The sequence below is a fragment of the Physeter macrocephalus genome, chromosome 8, assembly GCF_002837175.3.
Source record: "Physeter macrocephalus isolate SW-GA chromosome 8, ASM283717v5, whole genome shotgun sequence".
In the NCBI taxonomy this organism is placed as follows: domain Eukaryota; kingdom Metazoa; phylum Chordata; class Mammalia; order Artiodactyla; family Physeteridae; genus Physeter; species Physeter macrocephalus.
Genome location: NC_041221.1, coordinates 75,927,602 through 75,946,850, shown reverse-complemented (window position 1 = coordinate 75,946,850; position 19,249 = coordinate 75,927,602). Strand labels below are relative to the sequence as shown.

The following is a 19,249-nucleotide window of genomic DNA, read 5'->3' as shown; positions in this document are numbered from 1 at the left end:
TCCTAAAGCGATATTAGTAGGTGATTCAGAGCAAGTTTTTAATGTTGGTAAACACAGAAGCAGATGCTTTCTTTTCTTTTTTTTTTTAATTAATTATTTTATTTTTTGCTGCGTATGGTCTTAGTTGTGGCACGCCAGGATATTTTGTTGTGGCATGCGGGCTCCAGAGTGCGTGTGGGCTCTGTAGTTGCAGCACATGGGCTTGGGTTTAGTTGCCCCACCACATGTGGGATCTTAGTTCCCCGACCAAGGATCGAACATGCATCCCCTGCATTGGAAGGTGGATTCTTAACCACTGGACCACCAGGAAAGTCCCAGCAGATGCTTGCTTTCTTGGTAGAACTGTTTACTCTGACATTTTTATACTGTATTTAGTGTCATTGTTGATATTTTCTTCCGCTTTACCTTCCATGAGACCTTGAACATGCTGATTGTAATTTTGCCAGTTGTGGTACCTTAACATCTTTCTGGAACAAATCCCTGAGGTACTATATTCGCCTTGTTTACAGATACCTTAGATAGAACTTTAGGAGACAGACGGCATCTTGTGACTGTAGAACTGGAAGCAAAGTCACTGGAAACATCATCTCTTCTGCCAGTCATCGAGTATGCAGCAAGTGTTGCCGCAGACCTTTCGCAGGCCTCACGAGAGGCCGTTGAAAATGGCCTTCACAGTGCGTGCCTCCAAGGTAAGGTACTCCAATCAGAGTACGCGTTAGTATCACACTCAGCGATTTAATCCCTCCTAATATCAGAAATTGTTTCATTCTTTAATCCCTTCTCTTCTAACTTTGGTGGTGTTTTCTCCCTATCTCTTCCCGTCACGCATATGTCATGCCTTTATAGTTGTCCCACAGCCTTGGATATTGTTTTGTTTTGTTTCAGTCTTTTGTTCACTTTGCTTTTCAGTTTTGGAGGTTTCTACTGATACATTTTCTAACTCAGACTCTTTCCTCAGCTGGGTCCCATCTAAGACCATCAGTGGGCTTCTTCCTTTCTGTTACAGTGTTTTTCATCTGAAGCATTTCTTTTTGGTTCTTTCTTAGGACTTCTGTCTCTCTGCTGTCATGCCCATCTGTTCTTGCATGCCCTTTACTTTACCTGTTAAGCCCTTGGCATATTAGTCATAGCTGTTTATATTCTCAGTCTTGATCATTCAACATCCCTGCCACATCTGGTTCTGATGCTTGCTCTCTGTATTCAAATTCAAATTGTGCTTTTTGCCTTTCAATATGCCTTATAAGTTGTTTTATTTATTTATTTTTTATATAGCAGGTTCTTATTAGTTATCTGTTTTATACATATTAGTGCATATATGTCAATCCCAATCTCCCAATTCATCCCATAATTTTTTCTTGATAGCCAGATGTGATGTACTGGGTAAGGGATTGCTATAAACTGGCCTTTAGTAATGTGGTGGTGAGGTAAAGGAGAGGGGAAGCATCTGTAGTCCCAGGATTAGGTCTCAGTCTTCTAGTCAGCCTGTGCCTTTGGACTCTGAGCTGCACAAGTGTTTCTCAGTTTTTTTCACCCCCCCCCCCTTAGGTGGGACAGGATGGCTACAGTAGACTGGAATTGGGTACTTCCCTCAAGTCAGTTAGTCTCTGATAATATCCCTGCAGGTTTTGCTCTAATTAACTAGTTTCCCCTGAGGGCAGGCCTTGTTAAGAATAGAGTGCCTTGGAGTATTTCAGAATGGATTTGTTCCCCCTCCCCCTGAATCTGATATTTACTGTGAGAACCTGCTTGAGCTCACAAAATTATGCCCCTCTCCACCCCCAAGACTGGGTCCTCCTGGAGTTTTTAACTCTGACTTGGCCACACCGAGCCTCAAGCAGTTCAGGTGTGACTGCCTGCGCTCACCTGTCTCTCCAGTCTGGGGGACAGTGGTTTGCCCTTTGTCCTCCCATCTCTTACCAATTCAATAAGAATTGTTGCTTTTTACTTATTATTTACAACAAAGTGATGACTTCAAAGCTCCTTTACATGCAGAACTGGAAACTAGAAGTTCTCTGCCTATCTCTTTACACATTTCATTTACCCCTCACTGTATACTGAGTCCTAATAAAATCTTTTCCCCCTTACCTAGGACCATTGCTGGGATCCCCAATTCAGGATGTAGCAATTACTTTACATTCATTGGTAATTCATCCCGGTACCTCCACAACTATGATTTCCGCCTGTGTCTCAAGATGCCTACAAAAGGTATAGAAGTGTCCTAATCCTTTTTGCTTTAAGGTGACTCTCCGGACAGTAGTGAACCACTAGTCCACAGACAGCTGTGCTCGCAGTGCCTGACCTTGTGTCTTTGTATCCTGAGCCTTATAGTCAAAAGAGTTTTTACCATGGAGAATCTTTGATTTCTTAATCACCAGGGTTTTATTCAAAAGAGGATCTAAGAAATTACTGTTTGACACATAGTTATTAAATATCCTCTGATTTTGGCAAAGAGGCAAGTTTTTTTAAGTGGTGTCTCTGCTTTCCCTATCCCAGATACACAGCCATAAGAGGCAAGCTTGGTAGATTTGCGTAAAAGACATATCTGGGGTCAGCTTGGCCCAAAATGGATTATAATCTAAAGGACATTGAAGGTCTAATATTGGTTCCAATGTTGGCGTTCATGTTTGTTCTGATAAGATTAATCAAGGATCATTGAAATCCGATAAGTCCTGTTGAATAACAGATCAAATAAGCATTTTTCCTTCTCAAAGCATAAAGCCGTCTGGTCTTATGTGGTTACCTGGGGGTATGTCCTTGAGTGTCTTGCCCCAGTAATCTACCAGAGCTGGATTAACCCCCCGAGCCTTAGTGTGCTGAATGCTGATTCCATGCATTCTTCTCAGTATGGGAATACTATAGTTTTGTTGGTGACTGATTTTGCATTAAAATGCTTGCTTTTATAATCATTTGCTAATGTTTTGGACTGTGGTTGAGACCTGATTTTCTATATAGTCTTATTTGAATCCATAATTATAAAGTTAAATACCCTAAGCCCCTGACTTAGGAAGGCTGAACTTTAATGGCTCTTTCATTAAAGTTCAAATTCTTACTTCTTTAAAAGTTTTTTGATTAAAAAGAAAAAACACTACACTTACAAAAATAAAATTATTTAAATATTGTTTGCCTAAGCATATAGTTAGAAATATTACCTGTAAAGTGGTCATGACTAAATTGTTGAGAACATTTACCTTCCAGTAATTCTTAGTTTTTCCTGACATTGGTTTTAGTTTTGAAATAATGGTAACCTATAAGATGATATAATGTTTCTTAATTAACCCCAAGCCCCAGAATATGGGCGCCAGTCCTTCAAAATCTAATATGCCTTGGTTACCCTTTTTATTAAGATCATAGTAGAGAACAAGAATTAACTTTACGGGGCTTACACTTAATCTTTTGTTTTAATTCATTACTTTAAATACTACTAATGGAAATACTCTGGCCCTTTTTAAACTTCATCTAGTGGGGAAGCTCCTTCTCTCTGCTATGAGAAGTTAATGATGCTTCATATATTTATTGAGCCATTGGTGGTGTGCTTGTAGTGCACTGGGCACTGAGGGGCACAAATAGGATGCATACGTTTTTCTTGACCTAAAGGAGCCTATGATTTAGAAGGGAGATAAATAGCCAAATAACCAGAATATTAGATAGAATGGACTGAGGTCCATAAAAGCTGAGACGTGGGGAATTGGGGCAGGGTTCTTGGAAAGAAGCTTATGTTGCCGAAACTCTGCCTCTTCGCTGGTGCCGAACAAAATGCGGAGACAGTTTTGGGTGAAGTAGAGAAGAGTAGCCTTTATTGCTTTGCCAGGCAAAGGGGGCCACAGAGGGCTAATGCCCTCAAGACTGTGTGATCCACCCTGGAGGGGTTAGGAGGAGTTTTATAGTGTTTAAGGAGCAGGGTGTGATCAGCTCGTGGACAATTCTGGGATTGGTTGGCATCAAGGTGAAGTTTCAAGCATCATCAGTCAGCCTTCTGGTTTCAACCAGTCTAGGGTCTATGTGCTTGTGGTCAGCAGTTTTCCTCTGGCAGGGGTCTGCTTCCTGTACAAACAACTTAGGAATGTGTGTCAGGCCTTTATACCTTCCAGGGAACTGGGAGTTCGGTGATTCTGCCATGTGGCAGCATTACAGTCTAAATTGTTACCAGTTCCCTAGCCCAACAGCTGTTCTTTGTTTCTGCATCTTCACATGTCCCAGTCATTAACTCTCGAGTCAGCATTTTATTTCAAAACACAACAGGGGCCGGTACATGGTTTCATTAATTGTTGCGCTGTGATGTTTTGGAAGATTTGGGCACAGTGGGCAGCATTCCAGACAAGGGGAGATGAAAGAAGGCAGGGGAGTAGTGAAATTAGGGTTGGAAAAGTAAAATAGAGTCAGACTGTAGAGAAACCTTTAAAAACTACATCTAGAAGTTTGAGATTTGTTTTGAGAACAGTGGTGAATAATTTAAAGTTTTTGAAGAGAGCAGTATAATCATTAGAATACAGAAGGGACTGGAGTAGGGAAGGAATGGACTAGGTCTGAACCAGGATACCAGCAATAGGAGTGGAAATCTTACAGTTTACTTGTGGAAAAAGGGAAATCAAAGATGCATGTCTTGGTGAACTGAAGAGTAGTGATGCCATCAACGGAAAGAGGGAAGAGCAGACAGGAGTGTCTGGAAAAGAAAATGATGAGTTCCGTTTGGGGCATATTGGGTTGCTATAAGATATTTAGACACTATCCCAGAGCAGACCAGTGGAGTACAAGGCTGGAGCACTCAGAGACCGTGGCTTGGATAAAGTTTAGAATTTTTGAGGAAGCTATGTAGAAGCTGTTCTTGATGCTCTGTAACTAGGCAGTGTTGCCAAGGAAAAGGCTGTGAAAAGAAAAGAGGACTAAGGACAGACCCACAAGCACAGTACTTCCTGTTCAGTTACACAGAACTCAGTCCTTTCCTTAGTTGTAGCATTTTTTCTCTTTAATTTTTAACCTTTTCCCACTCCATTATGTTGTTCTAAAAGACACTGTGTGAAATGGCACAAAGCTTTTGGTAAGAATTGCAAAAATACAGAGGATATATTTGTTTGCTGTTGTCTGTCATTATTTTTTAGTAATGTTTTCATTCAAGGACTATTTTTCTGTAGTTGAGTTGTTTCAGTTGATAGTGATTTTAAAGGGTTAATCTGCTGTGAAGAACTGAGATTATGTTTTTACTATATATGTGTGCTATGTTTTTTGAAATTTCTAATGATAAAGAGAATATACTGCTGGCCATTTTTCATGATCCTGAAGGTAGGAGGCGCGGCGGGCGGGGGGGAGGTGGTGAGGTATCGAGGACAGAAGAGCATTACTTGACAATATAGGTGAAGATACTGCCTGGTCCTAAGTGAGTGGTGGCAGGTGAGCAGAGAGAGATGATCAGTCATAGCCAAATAAAGGTGAGGGGTACATTCCAGAGCCCTAGCTCTTTTATCTGGTTTCTGCTGCTAAATCTAAGTTTATTACATCCCACCTGACAACCAGAGGCTTAGAATTTATAGGAAATTGTTTTGTTAGTTTTTAACTCTGGCAGGCTAGAGAAGTAAGTTAGCTTTTAAAATTAAACCCATCAGTAGTTATGGTGCTCGCAAACGCCCTCCAAAATCCGTTTACCAATTTGCCTGATGGAATGATGTTCTAAAGACAGCGTCCGACTAGGACCCCAGTAAGTCTTTATACCTTTGCTACTTCCCCAGTTTTCGTCCACTTCCTATTTGCCCTATGCTGTTTTAGCTTTTTATAGTTTCCATGCTCTTTCCTTTCCATGTGCTTGTTCTTCTTGGCCTTTATCTGTTCAGAATTTTAGATTTCAGTCTGTTTCAAATAGAGAATGTGTTTCTACTAACTTACTGTGTTTTTAGCTCTCTCCTTTATTTCCCTCCTAGATTGCCCTGACTTGTAGCATGGACTGTAACTATAGGTATCAAAAACAAAAGAGGTTTAAATATGAATAAGTCTTTGAAGGGGGAAAACCATTTTCTTTTCCTTCTGTCTCTGGGCACATGTTCACAGGTACTCTACATAATGAGACTTTACCAAGCATTCCCTTGCAACACACCATACAAGAGGTCTCAGACATACTACTGTCATGCATGTACAAGCAAATACTGAAATTGTGAACTTCTTATAAAGAGTGTTAAAAGCAGGCTTATGTCTTTTTGCTAGAGGCTCTAGGCTGAGAGTATGGACAGTAAGTTTTTATGAATCTTCCCTTCATAACAGAAATTTGATCTGCAGTTTAAGGAAGAGGAGTTAATATTCTTTAATTTCTTTAGGCTCTGAAGAAAGCTGATAAGCAAATTTTGGAGCCCCTGATGAATCTTGAGGTTACAGTGACTAGAGATTACCTCAGTCCTGTCCTAGCAGATCTGGCACAAAGAAGAGGGAACATTCAGGAAATCCAGACTCGTCAGGACAACAGAGTTGTTATTGGATTTGTTCCCTTAGCAGAAATTATGGTAGGTACTTTGTGACTAAATGTACAGACATTTTTACGTAAATTGCTGGGGGGGGGGGCGGTGTCGGGGTGTCCCTTTCCATTCCTCCACAGAGGTGTGCTGTACCAAAATGTGTCACCAGCCTAAATGACCATTTTTCCATCCCAAGCACTTATCTTTCTTACTTCTTCTGTTGCCAGTTTTCAGGCAAGTTTCATTCTCCTCCCCACCAGCCTCTCCTGCTAGGTAGGACAGGCACCTGAGTGCCAGCAGAGTCTTTTTACCAAATGTTGGGACCAAGGAATACTTCTGAAGCATACCCACACTACTGGTTTTCTGTCATCCACAATACTTACCAAATTTTTCCTGATAATGGTCAAAGGTTCTGCAGGAAGAGACTTGAGGCTTAACTTTGCAGAGATAACTGACTTAAAATTATTTTAATTAGGGTTATTCAACTGTGCTTCGAACGTTAACATCAGGCTCAGCTACCTTTGCCTTAGAGCTGTCTAATTATCAAGCCATGAATCCTCAAGACCAAAGTACACTGCTCAGCCAGAGAAGTGGCTTGTCCTAAGTCCTTGGAGAGAAACTCAGGAGCACCTACCTTCTTCATTTTCAGTAAGAACAACTGAAAAGGTAGAACTTGAAACAGACAGTGGCACTTGGTGCTGCCCATTCTATTTTATAGAATGAGAAACATGCTTTGATGTTGAAGGTTAATGTACCTGAACTGTATTGTGTATCTAGGAAGTTATTACTGTTGGTAGTCAAGATTCAGTCTTTTGGAATAGAATGAGTGATTGATAGATATCACGAGGTTTTTGGTTGGTTGATTTTAAGCTGCTCTCACAGGAAAGATGTCAGTCTTTTCTATGTATAATGTATAATAAGATGGAGGTTCAATCAATAAAAAGATTTTATTCAAAAACATGATTTATCAAGCTGATTGTGGTACAGATGATTGTGGGCATTTTCCCCTATTTTTCTTTTGTTTCAGCTCATTTTTACATTCTGTCCTCGTGGTCACAATATCCAGTAAAGACAGGTTCTGCAGCTATTCCTCGTCTGTAGGACAGGTAAAGTACAAACGATGTTTTAGATTGATATAACTCATCTTATATAACTCATCTTAGGGAACTTAATAGCTCAAATCAGAATCACTAAACCATACCACTAATTATTGAAAAAAGAGATTCATAATGGAGTTCTAAGAGATTCATAATGGAGTTCTAAGTTACAGCAAAATTTATCTATAAAACAGTTTCAAGTCCAAGCATATCTTTTCCTTATAGGTACTGGAAATAGTTCCCAATTTCTCCTAATTAAATCACAGCCTCTTAGGTGACATACATTTCTATTTATAGGGAAAAAAAAACCCCAATAAGCCATCTAACACTAAATAAGGTTAAAACTCACCCTGTACTTAATAGTATCCTAGCTTGAAAAATAAATCTGTCTTACCTGAGCATTCTGCAGCGGTGAATTGTTAGTCTCCTGTAGGCATCCTCTAGGCCTCTGACGTCTTTGTGACTCCAGAGCCTCTCACCAACAGCACTTGCCCGAGGCCTAAAATTTAAACCACATGTGCCCCAATGTAGTTTCTGTTTTCTTAAATAAGCAAACCACATGCTTGTGGAAGTTCCTAGTGGTTTCCTACTTGGGTACAGAAGGAAAACTCAGGCACCTTAATTCAAATGTTATCACTTAAATTCCATACCATAATCTTGGAGAAAGGTTGGTTGCATCCACATACTCTCCCCATAGACAAGCTTCTCCACCAATGACAAGTTTTTTCTGTTCCTGAGAACCTAGATTAAAATCATTGATGTAAGTTAGGTAGTTGCAACTTGAGGCCTATATACAGAGGCAATGCTGATTTCTATTGTTATCTTAGGGCAACATTTCTCGCCTGTTAGGAAGGACCCTGGGAGACGTTCATGGCTGTGGCACAAAAAAGGTGGCCAACTTTATTGCCACGGCTGACCCCATGGTTCACATAGTATTTGTTAGCTTATGTAACTAATGTGGCAGTCTGGTAATAAAGATACCATTTTATTAAAGAGACTATCTATAGTAATTATGACTTTGAGTCTCAGAAAATACTTTTTAGAGAAACAGTTATGTCAATTCCTAATAGACCTACAGTTTTGAAACTCTCTTAAACAGCAAAATACTTTTCCTCAAAGGAAATTTTATATTAAAGTCTGATGGAAAGTATAACTGTTCTTAATGAAGGGGGTTTGAGAGTCTGGAGCCCCACCACTCAGACATGCCCACCCCCAAGGGTGCCTCCTCCTCAGAACCCGGAAGCCACTGAACAGGACGGGATCCCTGCTTAGGTGTCTTGCATTGGAGAGGCAGCTCAAAGTAGGAGATACAAGGTTAATGCAGTCAGGCATCTTTAAATGCATAGTGATAACAAGTCTTATAAGTGAAAATGGAGAGAAAAATCTAAGGGAATCTACTTTTGAAGTTCTTTCATTTAGGGAAGAATGTGGTTTCTGTCACAGAGTTTAAAATGATATTGTAGTTGGTCTGTTTAAGTACACACAAACAAAATCAAGGGTCAAACATAAAAGGGAAGATAGTTGGGAGATGCTACCTAGGTAAGGATTCCCTGGAGGGAGGGTAGGAAACAAAAACCTAACAAATCAAGTAATGATGGTTGCTTCACTTACCCTCAAAACTAAGAGGATCCACGGCATAGTAATGTTTCCAGTCTTGTCCATAACTGATCCAGTCTAAGTACCAAGGAGCAGAAAGGATCACAGGAAAGCCAGCTTCTGTAACTTTACTTTGTTCCTGAGTATAGTCCTCCACTTTCCACACTTGAATTACTGGGCCTGGCATGAGCTATTAAAGTCACAAATCACAATATATATTATTAGGTCTCGCAACTACAGTAGATGAAATTAAAAATCCAAGGCATTGTAGCTAAGAAAATAACTTTTAAGATCCTTGAAAAAAGCATTTCCTTTTTTCCCTTTCTCCTTAGAATTAATATTCAATGCTATTTGTTGTAGGGACTTAGAAGTTTCATCAACCTTAAGGTTGGATATTTAACCTTTGTCTACATATGATACCATATAGGTGTAATGAATTAAAGGTTTTCATTCCATTTCTACCACACTATTGTACTTACTTTGGAACTCTGAGGATGCCACCAACCCCTCTGGAAAGATAATACTAGCAGCTGGACTTGCAAATTCTCAGGTGCCCCCAAAGGAAAATAAAGAATTCTGAGTATGTCAGAGAGAAATGCCATTTAAAATAAAAAGTGTACATTGACAATTTTAAAACTATCTTAACAGCAGTAAAGACTTATTTATCTGTTTGTTCTGCCCTTCTGAAAAAAAGGAACGGTCTTCAAAGTACTTCAATTTCTGATTAAAAATGAGATGGCAGGGGAGGAGGGGAGATGGGGGAGATGAGGTGGCTGAAGAATGAAGTAAATGGAAGAAATCAGATCAATACCATTATCATTGGTCTCAGTGTTACAGCTCAAATGGAATGGTAAACTCATTTCCCCAGCATTACAGGGAAGCTTCATTCGGGTTCCTTCCATCCAAGGAAGTATTAAAGTATTAAGTCTCTCACATTATCAAAACCAAATGCAGTCTTAATACTTCTCACCTTGCTTGCATCATCAAAAACTTCTTGCCAGACTATGGAGTTCTTGTTTATGGCCGAAATCATATCCAAAACCCTACCATTGAAAAAATTACAAAGTTATTTCAGATCACAAGCTTACCAATATGTGTAAAGAATGCACATTTTTATCCCAAGAACTCCAACACTAAGAGGTGCCTCTCAGTATAGCACAACTTTACAGCAGAACTAGCTAAAGCTGGGTGGCGACCCATGTGGTTCCTTCTTTCTAGCACGTGGCTCAGAACCTGACACAGCAGAGGGGTTCAACAGTCAATTGCAGAATGAATGAGCTAAGCATACCCCCAAAGATAGGAAGATGGGGCAACTCATAGGGAAGTGTATAACAGCAATCTTTGCAATTTCATGGGCATCTCAGAATAAAGGAAACTACAAACTAGCCTGTGACATCACCTAAATAACTTCCAACAGTGTTGACAATCAATTCACAAATATTTCCTGATGTTCAGACAATGGCAGGTGCTCTACAGGATAAAAAAATTAGACTATCACACAAAAAGCTGAACAGGAAAAGGCTAGAATCTGGGCTTGCTCAATGCAGGAGTTGGCAAGCTATAGCCTGCAGCCTATTTTTGTATGGCTCTTGAGATGAGAATGGTTTTTACATTCGTAAAGCATTGTTTAAAAAATAAGAGTATGCAAAAAAAAAAAAAGTATGCAACCATATGTGCCCTACGAAGTCTCCCATATTTACTGTCTGGCCCTTCAGAGAACAAGTTTACTGCTCCCTAGCATAGAGCAGCACTGTCTACTAGAACTTTATGCAAGTGATGGAAATGTTCTATATATGCACTTTCCAGTATGGTAGCCACTAGCCTCATCTAGCTGTTGAACACCTGAAATGTGGCTAATGTGACTGAGGAACTGAATTTTTAATTTTCTTCAATTCTACTTTAAATACAAACAGCCACATGTGGCTGTGGCTACCACACGAGACAGCACAGATATAAAGTAAAAGAAATGCTCCGGCATTGACAAAAGGGACTGAATTCCAGGGGATGGATGGTGACGAAGACTTCGCAGGGCAGCCACAGCTCTGAGCTGAGTTCTTAGAACAGATGACCGTTATCCTGTGTTTCAACAGTCATTGCAAAAGGATAAGAGTCACCATGTTATTGATTTAAAGAAAACAGTGGCTATTGCTCCCTCCTTTATGATTTTTCATCTATACTTTGTGTAACAAAGAATCTAACATCTACACTTTGGCAAGGAGTGGAGAGAAAATGAAAAATAAAGTAGTACTAAATAACAGCTTAAGCTTTTACAAAAGGCATTGATGAAATAAAAACAGAAGTAGGCTTTAAAGTAACTTACGCTTGCATATAGAAAGATTCTAGTTTCTTAAAATCTCTGCCAAAGCCTTTGTCCCTCATGAAATCCTGGATTTCTGGATTGGATGCCCTTAAACAAAAAGTGATCAAAATTTCATTATAAGTTCAATATGCCCAACCTTTTTTTTTTTTTTTTTTGGGCCATGTGGCACGTGGAATCTTAGTTCCCCGACCAGGGGTTGAACCCACGCCCCTTGCACTGGAAGTGCAGAGTCTTAACCCCTGGATTGGGCAGGGAAGTCCCTGCCCAATCTTTTTAAAGCAGCATATATCCCTAACATCTTATACACATGTAAAACTATTAAATTTTGTAGAGTAAAATAAACCTAAAAACTTAATTACGAGTTATCTTAGCTTTCCACTGCAAATAATTTTTTTCTAGAAGCTGATTTCCTATAAAAATGGTTTTCTCTAACCTCCCACCTCTCTCCTCCATCTGAGGCTATTTGCAAAGAGGACTTTTACTTGACAAATCTCTCCCACTTAATCATTACCCTCTTTCACTAAAGCTATTCTTATTCACTCTTTAGTCTTTTTTTTTTTTTTTTTTTTTTTTGTGGTACGCGGGCCTCTCACTGTTGTGGCAGAGCACAGGCTCCGGACGCACAGGCTCAGCGGCCATGGCTCACGGGCCCAGCCGCTCCGCGGCATGTGGGATCTTCCCGGACCAGGACATGAACCCGTGTCCCCTGCATCGGCAGGTGGACTCTCAACCACTGTGCCACCAGGGAAGCCCCAGTCTTTTTTTTTTAATTCTCATTTCCTTCTGCCTCTTAATTCTCCTTCCTAAAAGCTTTTACTTTTGTCATACCACCCATATGGACATTCTACAGAAATCCACCATCTCACGAGTTGTGGTGCCAAGTTAAAACCGTACAGAGAGGTTACCCCAAATCTTCCCTTTTCATTTGGGGGACCTCTACACCTACTTCAAATGCAAGTTTTTAGAAATAGGGGGGTTTTAACAAATTTTCATACCAACAGTCAAAATCTACTTCATCTCCTCCCAAATGAATGAATTCATCTGGAAACACGGTACTAATTTCTTTGAAAAATTTAGACAGGAAGCTGTAAGTTGTATTCCAAATAGGGTTTATAGGTCCAAAAGCCCCAGATGGCTCTTTTCCATTATAACATGGAGTCAGGAGGTCTTTCTGGCCTGGAAGGAAACATGGAGAATCTTTTCTAAAGAAGTATTTCAGTCACAAAGACACGGCTTTGCACATGATTATATTACTTTATCTTGTTGAAGCCAAAAGAGATTTTATACAGAAAAAGATAAATATGTTTACTAAGAGTTACTATGATAATTTCCTCCAAATAAGAATTGTTTCCTGAATACTATCCCTGTACACCTCTTTTGTTTCCCTTTCCATCAGCCTGAGATTTTACCCATTTCAAATATTAATGACTCCCAAATCTAAACCTTGCCCCAATCCTTTTGTCTTGAGCTTCAAACCATATTTCAAAGTCCCTGCTGAACACAATTAGATATCCTAGCTTCACTTCAAATATAATCTAACAAAAACCAAATGGTCTTCCCCAAACTCCTTCTGTAGCGTCTCCTGATTCTCACATTCTGGTAAGCGAGACACCATCCTCCTAAGTCTCTTGTCCCTCTCCTCCTGGAGTCAGTCAGTTGCCCAAGTTCTATGGGTTGTATTTCCAGAACGTCTCTCAGTTCTGTATATTATTTTCCATCCCTGCTATCACTGTTCTGGTCTAGGACCTTCAATCCCCTCCCCCTTCCAATCTGTCACTTTCACATAGGATTCCCTGAAGTGTGGCTCCCATCATGTCACTCTTCTACTCTGTAACTTTCACTGGCTTCCATGTGTCCTGATGAATCCCACATTCCTCACCCAAGGCCCTCTACACTACTTTTTCAGACTCATTTCCCACTGTTCTCCATGTCTATTCTAATAATACTTATTGCACAATTATAAACGCTAGGTGTGGTGCTATGTGCTTTACATTCATTCTTTAATCTTCAAAAAAGAAATTACATGATAGCTACTGCTAATACTCCCATTTTAGAGATGGGAAAACTGAGGATGAGATGTTCTGACGTGCCCAAGGTCACTCAGCTTATAAACACTAGAAGCAGGATTCAAATCCAGGCAATCTAGCTCCAGAGCCAGTTCTTAACCACCCGACAGTACAACTACTCTCTGCTGCACTGAACTCCAGCTAAATTGCCTTTCCTGTTATTCCCTCTACCAGAAACATGAATATATTCTTTGATCTCTCAAAAGCATTTTAAGTGTTACTTCATTCATGTAATATTTAATTCACTTATGCATTCTACTTGTTGTAATCATTTCTTGTTTTCCTTTATCCCTTGTGTTTATACTTTAGGCAATGCCTAGATAGTGACTTGCTCACAATAGACACATAATAGTTACTGAATTACAACTATCAATAGTTTGCACAACCTTTGTGCAAATCACAAGTAAGCATAAAATGAGCAAACACCAAGTCATGAGATGCAGGACCTCAAATGTTCATTTTCTGCAACTCAGAAAACACGCTCCTTACCTTCTCCCCAAGACTGTGTATGTCCAGGGCTATCAAATTCTGGCACGATCCGAATCCCTCGTAATCGGGCATATTCAATCACCATACGGACATCGTTTGGAGTATAAACATGAGACGAAGAATAGCTTCCCTGTAAAAGCCATATTTCTTAAAATTAAAATGTATGAACTGTTTACAGCTCTGTACTTCAGTATCTGCTGGCAGATTATTCAAGTATTACAAAGTATAAAATAGTCTTATGTGATGTTGGATGACTCATTTAAATTATTTTTTTTACTGTATCTTATCAATAAGCTCTCAGCACACTTTGGGTTAATTCCAGATTTACTGATAGGACTGTCTATCTCTACCAGCACCTCGTTTCAGCAATGTCTACCGTCAGGCTGTTTCAACCTCATGTAACTGTACAACAAAACAGAAATGTTTGACTCCGAAGTGAAAATTCTGAATACACTGCCCTTGTCAGTTTTAGAATCAAAATTCACACATTATTACAAAGCATAGCTGGTGTCTTTCGAAGTCACTTTAATTACTGTCAGCTTTAAAAATTCCCCGAGATGCTCTGATAAGTGACCTGTTACTTTTTTTTTTTTTTTTTTTTTTTTAAAGATTACCCTTGGTCCTACTATAGGTCCTTGAAAAATTAGAACTCAATATTGGTGGTAACTAAAGATAAAGGTCCATTAAAGGTGTTACCATGGCACATTTCTCAAGGTATAAATATATAAATATAAATAAATGCTCAACTTCTAAAAAGTAGTCTTGCCCTACCCCATCCTCAACATCAAATTTGTACTGAATCAAGACTAGATCTAACCACCAGTGTACAGTAAATACAGGAGACAGAAGAACATATTGACACTGGGAATGCAACCAGCAAAACCCAGACTGTGGGAAACTATAGGACAAACTGAGCTTAGTTTCCTCAATGAAAATAAAAAATTATAAGAAAAAAAAAAGGGATGGTCAGGGATGGGCAGCTATATATAAAAGAGAACAGACATATTAACTGACCACAATGTATGGACCTTATTTGCATCTGAATGCAAATAAATTTTTTTTAAAAGAAAAAGGCACTTGGGGAAACATGAATAATGACTAGCTATCTGAATTATTGCTATTTTTTTAGCTGTGATAATGAACTATAACTTTTTAAACAGGTCTTTTTACCAATAAGATATGATGTCTGGGATTACCTTCAAAATAATGGAGGGGGTATAGGTGATACAAGACTGCCCATTACTTGATTACTGAGGCTGACTGATAAGGAAATGGGAATTCATTAAATTCTATGTTTGAAGTTTGAAGTTTTGAAGTTTGAAGTGTTTGAAGTTTTCCATATTAAAAGCAAACGACAACAGGAGTGCTGCTAGGATTTCAACCCAAACTACATCAAAACCTTGGAGAAAGTTTTGGAATTGTGGCCAGAGGACAAAATTTAGGGTCTTTGCTCTGCCTCTTCCTAACTACAACTTTGGATGAGACATACAGCCTCTCTTGGCTGTCAGTGACTGGCCTTGTACTAGAGGGGGATTCAACTAGATGGTATCGAGGCTCACTCCCAGCTTCACTGGGCTATAATACAGTGAATCTGAACACTCCTAAGACCACCATTATTTTCCAAGAAGGAGCCATTATCTGTAAGATTCCGTTTCATACAGTTTTTCAGAGAGAAAAGAAGTTGTCATTTATAGAATTCAAAACAATTCTGTTTAAAACAAATATACAGGACTACTTGGTAAATATAATTACTTAACCTTACATTAATCACGAATGCTTCAGGTCTCCTACATTCATTAAGGTTTTTAAATTTTTATTTGTATAGTCCCTAGAGATTGTTTACATTTACGATAACATAACAATTACAAAACCACAACAGTTTTGTGGATCTAAAATGCTCAGCCGCAGCCTATTAAAAACATTTAAGACCACAAATATCTTTTTTTTGGCCGCACTGACCAGGGATCTAACCCACACCCCCTGCAATGGAAGCATGGAGTCTTAACCACTGGACCGCCAGGGAGGTCCCCCAAATATCTAACTTTTATACTTCAATTATATCCATAAGAAGAAACATTTAAGCTGCAAACTACTAATGACACTATACCAAAATTTTTTTTTTATACCAACAACAATAACATGAATTACTCACTTTTTTGCTTAATCCAGGAAAAGTGACGCTCTGATAAGGGAAAGATGGGTCATCTACTATGTGCCAGTGGAGAACATTAAACTTATTAAAAGCCATGGCATCCTGCAAGCAAACATGTTAAAAATTTATATACGTTAAAACCACAATGAGATTATCATCTCATGCTATCAGAATGGCTACCATCAAAAAGAACACAACAAATGTTGGCGAGGGCGTGGAGAAAAGGGAACCTTGTACACTGTTAGCGGGAATATAAATTGGTGTAGCCACTGTGGAAAATAGTTCGGAGGTTTCTCAAAAAACTAAAAATAAAGCTACCATATAACCCAGCAATCCCCAGTCACTCCTGGGTATACATACCTGAAAAAAACAAAAACACTAATTTGAAAAGATACATGCACCCCAACGTTCGTAGCAGCATTATTTACAATTGCTAAGATATGAAAGCAAGCTACGTATCCATCAACAGATGAATGGATAAAGATGTGGTGTATATATATACAATGGAATACTACTCAGCAATAAAAAAAAGAAATTTTGCTGTCTGCAACAAGATGGATGGATTTGGAGGGCATATGCTAAGTCAGTCAGACAGAAAGATATGTATGATATCACTTACATGTGGAATCTAAAAAAATACAACTAGTGAATACAACAAAAAAGGAAGCCAATTCACAGATAAAGACAACAAACCCAGTGGGGAGAGAGAAGGGAAAAAAAAATTACATATCACAGATATATTATACAATCCAATTTACTTATCTGCATCCAGGATTGTTTCCAATGTGTCTGTTTCCTTTTAAAATTTCCTTTTTCAACAAAGGATGTGAAGAAGTATAAATTCCTTATCTTATATTCTTTACATGGCATGTTGCTTTTCAAAAAGCCTATACGGAATTCTTATTTATTCTAAACAGTAAGCTATAACTTTGCCCTATGGGAAGGGAGCAAGCTTATAAATTTCCAATAAGTATTTAGGGGTTAACCAAGAATGGAAAATAGTTCTTGGCTACCACTACTACTGTGTTTGGGAATGCAGCAGAGGAAAAATGGGACTTATAATTCCCACAATTCTGAGATTTGAGTGCCAACCCTTCCTTTTCCTTACAGATGAAAGAAATTCAGTACAAACACAGTACAATTCTAATTAAAATTCTCAAATTTGGGGGGAAATTGACATTGATTTTTATGTACACTTGAGAAATAAACAATATGTATATAAAATATAAAAGGCTATATGAAGATGAAAAATGATAAGGGGAGAGATTTGCCCTATCAGAGAATCAAAACTTATAGCCTCCCTTCTCCTTATGATGTGGCCAAGATGGCAGAGCAGGAAGACCCTCCTGCTCACCTCCTGCCACAGACACACCAAAATTACAACTATTAGCGGAGCAATTATTGATGAGAATGACCTGAAAACCAGCAGAAAAGATTTTCCCACAACTAACAGTATAAAGAAGAAACCACAAGGAGACAGGTAGGTGGGTCAAGACCCACAACCCAGACTACGTGACCCACAAATGGGAGGATATCACAGTTGCAGAGGTTCTCCCCAAGGGGTGAGGAATCCGAGCCCACATCAAGCTCTGTAGCCTGGGGTGCAACACCAGGAAAACGAGCCCCCCAAAACATCTGGCTTTGAAGGCCAGCAGGGCTTGCATATGGATGAGCTGGCAGGCTGTAGAAAACAGACTGTGCTCTTAAAAAGCATATATAGAGTATCGAGAGAAGATGGCGGAAGAGTAAGACGCGGAGATCACCTTCCTCCTCACAGATACATCAGAAATACACCTACACGTGGAACTGCTCCTATAGAACACCCACTGAACGCTGGCAGAAGACCTCGGACCTCCCAAAAGGCAAGAAACACCCCACGTACCTGGGTAGGGCAAAAGAAAAAAGAATAAACAGAGACAAAAGAATAGGGACGGGACCTGCACCAGTGGGAGGGAGCTGTGAAGGAGGAAAGGTTTCCACACACTAGAAGCCCCTTCGCGGGCGGAGACTGTGGGTGGCGGAGGTGGGAAGAAGCTTCGGAGCCGCCGCGGAGGAGAGCGCAGCAACAGGGTGTGGGGGGCAAAGCGGAGAGATTCCCGCGCAGAGGATCGGTGCCGACCAGCACTCACCAGCCCGGGAGGCTTGTCTGCTCGCCCGCCAGGGCGGGCGGGGGGCTAGGAGCTGAGCCTCGGGCTTCAATCGGATCCCTGGGAGAGGTCTGGAGTTGGCAGAGTGAAAACAGCCTGAAGGGGTTAGGGCACCACGGCTGGCCGGGAGGGAGTCCGGGAGAAGTCTGGAGCTGCCGAAGAGGCAAGAGACCCTTTCTTCCCTCTTTGCTTCCTGGTGCGCAAGGAGAGGGGTTTAAGCGCGCCGCTTAAAGGAGCTCCAGAGACGGGCACCTCTGCTGCCGAAGAGACAGGAGACTTTTTCTTGCCTCTTTGTTTCCTGGGGCGCGAGGAGAGGAGATTAAGCGCGCCATGTAAAGGAGCTCCAGAAACGGGCGCAAGCCGCGGCTGTCGGCGCGGACACCAGAGACGGGTATGGGACGCTAGGTTTGCTTTCACCATTTGTCCTAGGGTTCTGACCGACCTGTATTTTTTTAAAATTTTTCTTCTTAATAATTATTTTTTATTTTAAAAACTATATTTTATTCTGCTTCATTTTGTCTTCTTCCTTTCTTTCTTCCTTTCTTCCCTCCTTCCTTCCTTTCTTCCTTCCTCCCTTTCTTCCTCTCTTCCTTCCTTTCTTCCTTTCCTCCTCCCTTCCTTCCTTCCTACCTTCTTTTCCTCCTCCCTTCCTCCCTTCCTTCCTCCCATTCTTCCTCCCTTCCTTCCTTCCTTTCCTTTCTACTTTTTCTCCCTTTTATTTTGACCCGTGTGGATTAAAGGCTCTTGGCACTCCAACCAGGCATCAGGGCTGTGTCTTTGAGGTGGGAGAACCAACCTCAGGACACAGGTCCACAAGAGGCCTCCCAGCTCCACGCAATATCAAACAGCGAAAATCTCCCAGAGATCTCCATCTCAACACCAAGACCCAGCTTCATTCAAGGACCAGCAACGTACAGTGCTGGACACCCTATGCCCAACAAATAGCAA

The 19,249-nt window shown here is 40.2% G+C and overlaps 2 protein-coding genes across 14 annotated transcripts in view; one reads left to right on the top strand and one right to left on the bottom strand.

The window, feature by feature from the left end:
* Window positions 1-7,367, top strand: part of GFM2 (GTP dependent ribosome recycling factor mitochondrial 2) — a 45,201-nt gene extending 37,834 nt beyond the window's left edge. For 3 of the 7 annotated variants that reach the window (XM_007108643.4, XM_007108644.4, XM_028492977.2), the window contains 4 exons: window positions 510-689; window positions 2,090-2,205; window positions 6,300-6,482; window positions 6,910-7,367. In XM_007108643.4, coding sequence (XP_007108705.1) covers window positions 510-689; window positions 2,090-2,205; window positions 6,300-6,482; window positions 6,910-7,038 — 608 coding nt within the window. In that variant the 3' untranslated portion in view covers window positions 7,039-7,367. The remainder of the gene's footprint in view (window positions 1-509; window positions 690-2,089; window positions 2,206-6,299; window positions 6,483-6,909) is intronic. The other 4 variants (XM_028492976.2, XM_007108646.4, XM_007108638.4 and 1 more) reach the window with 2 other exon arrangements.
* HEXB (hexosaminidase subunit beta) overlaps window positions 1-19,249 on the bottom strand; it is a 63,358-nt gene that overhangs the window by 11,329 nt on the left and 32,780 nt on the right. Inside the window, exons 5-14 of one of the 7 annotated variants that reach the window (XM_055086616.1) lie at window positions 16,155-16,256; window positions 14,003-14,132; window positions 12,443-12,623; window positions 11,448-11,534; window positions 10,098-10,170; window positions 9,607-9,672; window positions 9,143-9,317; window positions 8,182-8,272; window positions 7,926-8,030; window positions 3,126-4,660 (exon numbers count right to left, since the gene is read on the bottom strand). In XM_055086616.1, coding sequence (XP_054942591.1) covers window positions 4,558-4,660; window positions 7,926-8,030; window positions 8,182-8,272; window positions 9,143-9,317; window positions 9,607-9,672; window positions 10,098-10,170; window positions 11,448-11,534; window positions 12,443-12,623; window positions 14,003-14,132; window positions 16,155-16,256 — 1,113 coding nt within the window. In that variant the 3' untranslated portion in view covers window positions 3,126-4,557. Of the gene's footprint in view, window positions 1-3,125; window positions 4,661-7,362; window positions 7,530-7,925; window positions 8,031-8,181; window positions 8,273-9,142; window positions 9,318-9,606; window positions 9,673-10,097; window positions 10,171-11,447; window positions 11,535-12,442; window positions 12,624-14,002; window positions 14,133-16,154; window positions 16,257-19,249 lie in introns of those variants that run through there. The other 6 variants (XM_024119210.3, XM_028492978.2, XM_024119214.3 and 3 more) reach the window with 6 other exon arrangements.